General features: G+C 43.8%; 1 protein-coding gene, 1 long non-coding RNA gene and 1 pseudogene across 2 annotated transcripts; all 3 read right to left on the bottom strand.

The window, feature by feature from the left end:
* Positions 1 to 5,004: 5,004 nt before the first annotated feature.
* Positions 5,005 to 7,143, bottom strand: si:rp71-1d10.8 (uncharacterized). The gene is made up of 2 exons (XM_058375666.1): positions 7,033 to 7,143; positions 5,005 to 6,690 (listed from the first exon to the last, which is right to left on the bottom strand). Exons 1-2 carry the CDS (start codon positions 7,141 to 7,143, stop codon positions 5,566 to 5,568), a joined length of 1,236 nt encoding a protein of 411 aa, XP_058231649.1. The 3' UTR covers positions 5,005 to 5,565.
* An 80-nt stretch (positions 7,144 to 7,223) lies between these two features.
* On the bottom strand, positions 7,224 to 9,851 carry LOC131343492 (uncharacterized). Its single transcript, XR_009203144.1, has 3 exons — positions 9,698 to 9,851; positions 9,259 to 9,427; positions 7,224 to 8,354 (listed from the first exon to the last, which is right to left on the bottom strand). It is a non-coding gene; the product is annotated as an uncharacterized LOC131343492 (long non-coding RNA).
* Positions 9,852 to 10,059: 208 nt separating this feature from the next.
* LOC131343746 (putative uncharacterized protein DDB_G0271606) overlaps positions 10,060 to 10,888 on the bottom strand; it is a 12,547-nt pseudogene continuing 11,718 nt past the window's right edge.

Here is a 10,888-nt window from a genome sequence, read left to right as displayed (position 1 = left end):
TGTCAGATCTGCTGCACTGCTGGGAATAGCACTTGTCACTGTGTGTGTGTGTGTGTGTGTGTGTGTGTCTGTATGGGAGGGTGGTGGTAAAAAGGCAAACGGAACACAAGGGCATGTGAGACAGACAATAACAGACAGAGAGAGAGAGAGAGAGAGAGAGAGAGAGAGAGGGAAGAAAAGAGGGAGGAGGGCCTGGTGTCTATTCGGTAAACACACAGAGCACCATTGAGAGCAGAGCATGGAGTCCAAGTCTGAGCTGAAAACCGATAGATAGGCTGGTAAGCCAGCGTCAGATCCACTGCGAAATGCAAAAAGGCCCAAGCGCAAACCCTCAGGAACAAAGCCGTCCATTGTGTCGCTCTCGGTTATTTACACTACATTCCTGAAAAACCTTTCAAAATGAAACACCGTACAGGTCGCCATGCAGAACACACACTCCAGAACAATATCCACAATCGAGCGCATAATAATATCACTGAAGGAGTTACAAATGAGTGAGATCACATGTAATAACACTGACAATAAGAGCGTAATGTGAGTAATGGAGAGAGAATGGCTTTGTGGGAAATGACGGTCACATGGTAGGAGAAAATAATCGCCTGGATATATATTTATATAAAAAGATGGATATGTGCTCAGGGATCCAATTCACTAATACCTATTATCTCTATCTATTTATCTGTCTGTCTGTCTGTCTGTCTGTCTGTTACAAAGCACTCACACTGGAGACTCCGTCCAAAAATAATGCTCATTCAGCTACAAGAGCATTAGTGAGATCATACAGCTGATGTCAGGTGAGGAGGTCTGGGGTTCAGTCAGTGTTCCTTTCCATCCCAGAGTTGGTCACTGGGGTTGAGTCAGAGTCTGTGCTGGACATTTGAGCTCTTCCACTTTAACCTGGCTTTGTGCACGGGGGCATTGTCGTGTTGGAACAGCTTCTTCGCGGAACTGAAGGGAAAATTTAATGCTACAGCATACAAAGATATTCTGGACAAATAGTGTGTTTCCCGGCTTGTGTAAGGAGCATGTAACACTGATGGTGACCACATACTCTATATTGCTAAAAGTTTTGGGACACCCCTCCAAATCATTGAATTCAGGTGTTGTTTTTCAGGGGTTGGGCTCGGCCCCTTAGTTCCAGTAAAAGGACCTCTTAATGCTTCAGCTTCATACCAAGACATTCTGGACAATTTCATGCTCCCAACTGTGTGGGAACAGTTTGGGGATGACTCCTTCCTGTTCCAACATGACTGTGCACCAGTGCACAAAGCAAGGTCCATAAAGACATGGATGAGTGAGTTTGGTGTGGAGGAACTTCACAGAGTCCTGATCTCAGCCCGACAGAACACCTTTGGGATGAATTAGAGCGGAGACTGTGAGCCAGACCTTCTTGTCCAGACATCAGCTTCTAGAGGAACGGTCAGAAATTCCCATAAACACACTCCTAAACCTTGTGGAAAGCCTTCCCAGAAGAGTTGAAGCTGTTATAGCTCCAACTCCATATTAAATTTATGTGCATGTAAAGGCAGGTGTCCCAAAACTTTTGGCAATATAGTGTATGTCTACCCATATAGTGTATATACTGTACAGAGAGTTTGAGGTCTTGCTTTCTCCCGGAGAGACTCTAACACTGAAGAATGCAGATAACTGAAGGTAATTCTGTGAGACTGGACAACTCTTCCTCTGTGGTAATGTACTGAGGAAAAAGAACGGTTAAGACCAGGTCCGTTAGGGGAACCAGCCATCACCAGAGTTACATTTCCAGCATACAGCTAAGCAATTGAGGGTTAAGGGCCTTGCTCAGGGGCCAAGCAGAGGCAGCCTGGGATTTGAACACAACCTTCCGATCAGCATCTTAACCACTAAGCTACCACATACACCATGATGTGGCTCTCTGTAGGACTTTGGATCCATCTCAGTTCTCCATTCCTGCATATCATTGGCAAGAGCATTGCTGATAATACACGGGTTGTTTTGAGACACAGGCCACAATGAGGTAAATTACATTTGGCAGACACCCTCATCCAGAGGGACTTATCTCATTATTACACAACTGAGCAATTGAAGGTTAAGGCAGTTTGGTGGACCTGGGACTTCCAATCATAAGTCCAACACCTTAACCACTGAGCTAACCACTTCACCATGAGATGACCCTTTCCTCCAAGCTAAGATGGCGGTGAAGTAATCTGACAAGCATGACATCCTTAGGCGAGAAAGAAATGCAAAGCCGAGCAAGGGTTTAAAGAATACGTGACTGTTCCCAGCGCACAATTGGTAAAGGGCCAAGCATCGGCCCTTGAGGCACAAGTCTGTAGCTGATGCCAGCTGTGGTCTCAGGAAATTCGCGTTATTTATTTTCATTTTCTTTTAAACACTCTCCATGCAGACAGACCTCCTCAAACTAGAGCAACTTGCTGAAGTCAGCAGAAGTCGGACACCACAGAAGAACATCTGTCCTTCAGTGTAGGAGTCCCAACAACCCATTTCTAACCAGCGGCTTGCAGAAATGTTCGAAAACTGGCATATTTTCATCTTCTCCACAGCCCGAAGATGTGTTTCCCTCTCCATTGTTCTCCTAAAGGTCAACTTCCTGTCTAGTAAACCAAAAGAGCTGAAAATCATTCAGTTATTTCTGTTAAGGAATTACTTAACACATGGTTTCTTTCTCTCTCTCCCTCTCTGATTATAACAGATTCTGTAGAGATACTGTTTGTATCTCTATAACATGGCGATACGCAAAAAGGTTATGCGGAGTACCGTGTCCATTTGCTGGACTGAAACACTAAGCTCATTGTCAGAGCAACCCCCTACACACACTCTCACACACACACACACACACACACACACAAAGGGCCGTCACAGTGCCAGGCAGGGCGAGAGCGAGCATTGCTGGAATGCAGAAGGGGCAAACTGGTGTTAAAGAGGAAGCTCTACCATCTCTATGCGAGAGAGAGAGGGAGAGAGAGAGGGAGAGAGAGATGGAATGATAATAAACAGTAAGAAAGAAAGAGCTTGGAGGTCAAGAGGTGAACAGTGACGTCATAACAGCCCACGTTTCACACCACACACAGCTCAGATGAAGATGGTTGAACTTTATTATCACTGCAGTGTATACTAAGCCGGTCATCTCGATGGCCCTTGTCCATTTCTACACAGAATAAATGAAGGGTTGAAGGATTTCTAGCACCAGATGGCTCCGAGTACGTGAACCGTATACCTTCAAAGTGCAGCTATAAGGCAAGCGAACCTGCTAACCAATAGTGAATCTCCTTACTTATTAAGTGAACTGAAACAGACACTGAGCAGCTTCACAGATGAATAATTTAAAGAAATCGCCTCATTTTGGCTCCGTATCCATGACTAATGAGGCAATGTGGAGTTTATTACAAACTTGAAACCCAGGCTGAGTGACCAAAGTATCTTTGGGTCTGACGCACAAACGAAGAGTGAAACTTAAAGACGAGAACCTTCTCAACCAAGAATCTGAAGCGGAAAACGTCCACTCATGCTGAAGTGTCCTGGAGCGGAGGACAGGTAGAGATGAGAAAGATCAAGATAGCACTGACAAGCAAGAACGAAAAAAAAAGGGGCCCAAGCACTATTTCTGTCAACATACACTTATCAGGCATAACATTATGACCACCTGCCTAATATTGTGTTGGTCCCGTTTTGCTGCCAAAACAGCCCTGACCCACTGAGGCATGGACTCCACTAGATCCCTGATGTGGTATCTGGCATCAAGTTGTTAGCAGCAGGACAGGACACTTTTGATAGATACTGACCACTGTAGACCGGGAACACCTCCACAAAAGCTGCAGTTTTGGAGATGCTCTGATCCAGTGGTCTAGCCATCACAATTTGTCCCTACGTCAAACTCGCTCAAATCCTTACGCTTGTCCATTTTTCCTGCTTCTAACACATCAACTTTGAGGACAAAATGTTCACTTGCTGCCTAATATATCCCACCCACTAACAGGTGCCATGATGAGGAGATCATCAGTCTTATTCACGGCACCTCTCAGTGGTCATAATGTTATGCCTGATCGGTGTGCATTTAAAAGAAGTGACCACACATACATTACAGCACAGTGGAAATCTTTTCTTTGCGTATCCCAGCTGAGGAAGTTGGGGTCAGGGTGCAGGGGCAGCTATGATACAGCGTCCTGGAGCAGAAATGGTTGGAGGGCCTTGCTCAGTTGTCCAACAGTGGAGCTTGGAGGTTCTGGGGCTTGAACCTGACCTTCCAATCAACAACGAACAAGTTTTCATGTTGGAAAGTCACCTGAAGAAGTGCTCCTTCATCTCTGTTTCAGAATTTCGGTCATCCCCAAAGCTCAGTGTTTGGAGTTTTAATGAGGTGACCTTTAAACAGGACAGGATCCAATAAGCTTCAGTGCTCTTATCAGGATCAGCCAGATATCCCTGACTTTAGAAGGCATGAGGTTTAACATGATCACCGATTCCTGTCCATATAATAGCCAGCAACTAGGAAATGTTACACCAGTTGACCACATCTTTCAAACTGCCCTCACTGGACAGAATGCATTCTACCCGCTTCCGCATACAAGACACATGGCTGTGGCATCATCGGGATCTGATCAGCTGATTGTTAAAACATAGAGTGAGTGCTTTTCTGGACCATTTTCCCTGTCCCTTATCAGGATTTGCTGACCTTTAAGGTAGGGAGAGCGGGGACGGTTGAAACCCTTTTTGTATTTTCTTCAGATTCTCAGTGACCGTTTTTAGTAGAAAGCCAAAATTTTAATACATTACACTTAAATCTGTCAGGTACCTACCACATTGTTGTACCATCCGAGCGTGTAATAATATATGAACAATGTAAACTTTAACAGACAAAGTGAAATGTTGCAACTGACCCTAACAGGGGACGGTTGCAACAGTCCACAGGGACAGTTGCAACATTCATTAAAATGTAATTAAAAATACATTATATAACATCATACTGCAATTTCTTTATTGTATTTGTGAACAGACAGGGTTAAATTGGTTAAACTGATAAAGACAAAGAGTAATAAAATAACAAAGGACCACATTTTGTTAATTATTAGGCCTACAAAAATATGAACTACAAAATAGTTAGGTAGTGAGTGTGTAATTTGTACAACAAAATATTTTAATGAAAATCAAGACTGATATCCTATGAACTCCTCTGACCTGTGTGTGTGTGTGTATGTGTGAACTGGCAGCGTATGAGGGTATGACAGAGAGGGTAAGACAGAAAGAAATTAGTCCACATCAGACTCGCAAGTGTGGCAGAGGTGTAATTGGCTCCCCCATCAGTGCAGGCCTGGTGAGCCCATGCCTTGCATTGCCAGCACTGTACCCAAACCTCTTTTGGTTTCGAGTAACTCTCCAAACAAACAATGCAAAAATCTGGTTTTGGTTTTGTTTTCATTTAACTTTCTCTTAGCTTTCTGGTGCTCCTTTTCCTGTTCCAGTGCCTCTTTCTCTGGGGTATCTGTAAGAATTGCAGTCTTCCGCTTTCTTTTTCCATTTCCTTTGGAGGTTTTTCTTGGTCCTGCTTTAGGGTGAGGTCGTAGGGTCTCAGGTGAGAAATTCGATACGGGAAGGTGTCTCTTGGGCAGTTCCAGCAGGTTCGGGCAGCACAGGTGGCAGTGGTTGAGCAACAGCAGCTGGAGACAGGAGAGCTGCAGAAGGCATAGGTGGCACTAGTGGATCTGCAGGAGGTGTAGGCAGGGCAGATGGAACTGGTGGAGCTGCAGTAGATGGAGGAGGATGGTCTGTCACCAAAGATGGTGCAAAGTCAACATCTTGGAAGACCTCCCGATTAAATGGCCAAATGCCAGTGCACCTAAAACCTGACTGCACATTTGCTGGTGTTGCTGCCAAAGGGAGGGCCAACCTAACAATCCCAGGAATCTCATAAATTGACATTGCCAGCCCTGGGTGGCTCTTCATCCATGAGTCACAGAAGGAGTTCACAGCTCGTTTTAGGGGACCATAAACAGTACGATCCAGTGGCTGTAGTTTGTGAGAGCAGTGAGGTGGAAAGGAAAGCAAGACAATACCATTGTCTCTACAGAAATTTATTCCTGTCAGAGACAAATGGGATGTGTGGTTGTCCAGTATAAGCAGGACTTTAGCATCCACTGAGGACTTAGTGTGGTGTTGGAAATGCTTCAGAAACACGATAAAGTCTTCTTCCAGCATCCACCCAGATGCATTGGCTGTTCCAATGCATCCAGGTGGGCCATCACGGATAAAATGTTCTTTGAAATGAACACGAGGGAATACAAAGTGAGGTGGGATCATATTCCTCAGTGCATTGACTGCACAAGCAAGGGTCACAAGTGTCCCTCTTTCTGCTGATGTGGCTGACCCAAACTGTCTACCGCCACGCCTGGCAACAATATTCTCTGGGTTTTGGACAGTTGTTACCCCTGTTTCATCCATGTTCCAGACATCTTTAGCATGAAATTTGTGCTTATCAAGCACTTTTCCAAGATTGTCAAAAAACTGGGAAACAATATGTCTATTAAAACTTGTGGCTCTAGATAAACTGGTGGGTTGTGGGCACCGTATAGAAAGACATGGCTGCCTCTTCATAAAAGCCAAGAACCAGTCACGGCTGGCCATGGAGTTGTCATTCCAGGATGCAGGATAATTACAGTGATAATGTACAGCCAGCTGAAAGGCAAATCGACGAACCTAAAAAATGTAAAAATAAAAAAAAAAAGAAATCCTAAACAGTGTTTAGGGTTTAATATATTCTGTTTCTTTTTACTTCACTCTCTTATTCTCCCAACTTGTCTTCCTTTCTCTGCTTTACTCTGACAGATATAAGCTCTTTAAACCTATCCGGCTTATTTTGCAATGAGGAAGTAAGCTCTTTTCTGCAAATGACTAGGAATGACATTTGTCAGTAAACAGTCAAACTACTTCAACACACTAAGCAGTGTGTTTATAATTATGACGATACAATAAAATAATAACCTAAGAAAATACCAGTTTGCTTGTTTACATACACTTTTATACCTTCCTCTTGCTTACCTCTTTGGTGCTTAGACCATAGAAGAGATCAGCTGCAGTTTTTAGGTATTCTGCAAGGCTCTTTTCTTGCTGTTCAGAAAAAGACCCTCCTAGGAGTCCAGTACCCTGCATTTGCCTCCTCTCCTGGGCCTAGCTTCTCTCTCTTTTCATAAATCGATAGAGGGTTGTGTGGCAAATCACAAAGTCCTTTGCCACAGACCTCACTGTCCTGCCTTCGTCCTTGACCATGTTTGCTGCTAACATCAGAACAGACAGAGTTGTGAGACTATCTGTTGTGCGCTTCCTCTCTCGTGGCATACTGAAAACGAAGAAAGTACTTACTTAGAGTAGCCTGCTTACTTAAGGAAAAAGGAGGAATACCTAACTTTTGAAAGGGTTCATAAAATTCTTCTTTATGTTAATATGACAAACTGTCGTGATGAGGGACAGTTGCAACACCTTGTTGCAAATGTCCCTACTCTGACAGCTATGATAAAACTTGCAATGCTAGCTAGACACAACAGCTTTGACACTTGCTAGCTAGGCCTATTAGAAGGTAAGAAAACACTGATTTAAATTATATGAATGAATAATGCTTCACAAAAACCGTTTAGACAGTATGAGAAAAATTCTGAACATTAAAAAAAATACTTTTTTTTTTTTACCTTGAATTTAGCTTTTTCTAGAAGTAATGGTCACACATGGCTGATTTCTTGCAGATGGGGGGGAGGGGCTCACTGAGCATGTGCAGTATGAATATTGTCACTCTAGCTCCTGATTGGAGAAATAAGCCTTGTTGCAACTGCCCCATGTTGCAACCGTCCCCGCTCTCCCCTATACCAGACATTCCTTATATGGTGACGGCTCTTAAATCATTCCCAGTTCCAGCATTGGACATCAGCACTGGACATCAGCACTGGCTATTAGATATGAATCAGCATTTTTGTGGCATCTGTAATAGTTTAATATCAGCAGAATGTGTAACAGAATATAATAAAAATAGATGGTTGTGTCTTTATGGACAAAATAATCCAAAGTTGTTGTTTTTTTTTTTTACACCTTTGACTAAAATGGATCATTTTAATACAACGGGATGATTAAAGTTATTTAAAATACATGAATAAAATTGATCAGTTTAATACAACAGGATCATGAACCATAAATATCACTGAAAAAACAGAGTAGGCCATGGCAGGGTTTTTAATAAATGGATAGAATTATTTTTAATAATAAAAATAACGTCCATTCTCATTTCCCTTCTACTGTTTCTTCGCCTTCTTTTTCTTTTTGTCCGATTTGCCGGCCTCGTCCAACGCTTTTCTCTTGGCTGCCATTTTGTTTGCCTGAAAGAGAGAGAAAGAGAGAGAGAGAGAGAGAGAGAGAAAGAGAGAGAGAGAGAGAGAGAGAGAGAGAGAGAGAGAGAGATAGAACAAAAGGTAGAGAAAATGAGAGAGCGCGCGGATGAAAGAGATAGGGAGAGAGAACGAGAGAGAAAGAAAAAGAAAGAGAGGAAGAGAAAGTGTGGGAGAGGAAGAGAGAGAGAGAGAGAACGAGAGACAAAAAGAAAAAAGAGAGGAAGAGAAAGTGTGTGATAGGGGAGAGAGAGAGAGATTAAGAGAGAGATAGAAAGAGCGAGAGAGAGCGAGAGAGCACAAAAGGTAGAGAAAGTGAGAGAGAGAGAGAGAGAGAGAGAGACAAAAGGTAGAGAAAGTGAGAGCTGCCATGGATGAAAGAGATAGGGAGAGAGAGTGAAAGAGAGAGAAAACGAGAGAGAAAGAACAAGAAAGAGAGGAAGAGAGAAAAACAAAGAGAGCGAGAGAGAACGAGAGACAAAAAGAAAAAAAAAGAGAGGAAGAGAAAGTGTGTGAGAGGGGAGAGAGAGATTAAGAGAGAGAGGCAAAAGATAGAAAGAGCCGAGAGAGAGAGAGCGAGAGAGCAAAGAGAGAGAGTAGAGTAAGAAAGAAACAGAGGGGAAAAAAAGAGAGAAAGAGAGTGAGAGAGAGAGAGAGAGAGAGAGAGAGAGGATCTGGTTAATGAACAGCAGGAGTGTATCATGGAACCTCAGTCTGCTGGATATTTGTCACGCCTGAATTCTCCACTCCATTAAGTTTAAAGCGCTGAATGTTTAACAAACAGATCAATTATGGAAGGATTGGTCACCTCCTGCTCAAGAGCACCACGTCTCTCACGGTTTAATGTCCAGTCCAGCAGGCGTGTACATGTGCACACTGACCGCTGATGTCTTACCTCTCGAACCTTCCTCTTCTTCCCGAACATGATCTTATCATAGAGGTATTTGTCCTTCTTCTTCATCATCATGATGGCCCAGCCTCTTCTCCTCAGCCTTCTCTTCTTGCTCCAGTCTCTGCTTGTTGTCTGAAGTCACCTTTCCAGGGGTCACCTTCACCGATAAAGCCTTGCAGAAACAATAAAAGGCACAGTGAGACACCGCGCCTGCCAACACGCGTCTGCCAGCTTCCTCCTTCTCTCTGCTGTGCAAATATGATCACACACTTCACACCCTCGGGTTCAAACACATTCACCGACTACAGCTTGGATCATGTGAACAAACATCACGCTTTTCACTTCTGTACACCCGTTGAAGTGCTTCTTCATCCCTGTTGGATTAGATCACTCATCCCTAACGCTGTTTGGACAAAAGAAAGTGTTTGGTAGATCATCTCACCTACAAACTGTACACAAAGATCTGCTGCTGAAGTCATGAAGCCTCAGTGCTCACTCTCAGCCTCATAGAAATACAGATAAAAGCCTTCATTTCTCACATATACATTATAGCACACTGAAATTCTTGAAATTCTATTCTTCACGCTGAAATGGGGTTTGGCATCATAGCACACAAGCTCGTCCCCAAATCACCCACTACACAGTTACACTACGGCTGGTAGCCCGCCCTCTTTCTCAGCCCTAAGCACATTGAATCATTTATTCAGCACCTGGTAGCCCGCCCCTCTTTCTCAGCCTAAGCACATTGAATCATTTATTCAGCACCTGGTAGCCCGCCCTCTTTCTCAGCCTAAGCACATTGAATCATTTATTCCAGTGCCCGATAGCCCCACCTCCTTTCTCTGCCTAAGCACATTGAATCATTTATTCAGCGCCTGATAGCCCCACCTCCTTTCTCTGCCTAAGCACATTGAATCATTTATTCAGTGCCTGATAGCCCACCCCCTTTCTCTGCCTAAGCACACTGAATCATTTGTTCCAGCAACTGATAGCCCCACCCCTTTCTCTGCCTAAGCACATTAAATTAATCATTCAGTGCCTGGTAGCCCCACCCCTCTTTCTCTGCCTAAGCACATTGAATCATTTATTCAGTGCCCGATAGCCCCACCTCCTTTCTCTGCTAAGCACATTGAATCATTTATTCAGTGCCTGATAGCCCCACCTCCTTTCTCTGCCTAAGCACATTGAATCATTTATTCAGTGCCTGATAGCCCCACCCCCCTTCTCTGCCTAAGCACACAATCATTTGTTCAGCGACTGATAGCCCCACCCCCTTTCTCTGCCTAAGCACATTAAATTAATCATTCAGTGCCTGGTAGCCCCACCCCTCTTTCTCTGCCTAAGCACATTAAATTAATCATTCAGTGCCTGGTAGCCCCACCCCTCTTTCTCTGCCTAAGCACATTAAATTAATCATTCAGTGCCTGATAGCCCCACCCCCTTTCTCTGCCTAAGCACACAATCATTTATTCAGTGCCTGATAGCCCCACCCTTTCTCTGCCTAAGCACATTAAATTAATCATTCAGTGCCTGGTAGCCCCACCCCTCTTTCTCTGCCTAAGCACAGCTGCAGTGTTGAGTACATGACATGTTGAACATTCCACAGTGAATAAGCATTTCTCATTTCTTCTCT

The sequence above is a fragment of the Hemibagrus wyckioides genome, linkage group LG22 (genome assembly GCF_019097595.1).
Source record: "Hemibagrus wyckioides isolate EC202008001 linkage group LG22, SWU_Hwy_1.0, whole genome shotgun sequence".
Lineage (NCBI taxonomy): Eukaryota > Metazoa > Chordata > Actinopteri > Siluriformes > Bagridae > Hemibagrus > Hemibagrus wyckioides.
The sequence above is the reverse complement of the archived record's forward strand: the minus strand, read 5'-3'. Positions and strand labels throughout refer to the sequence as shown.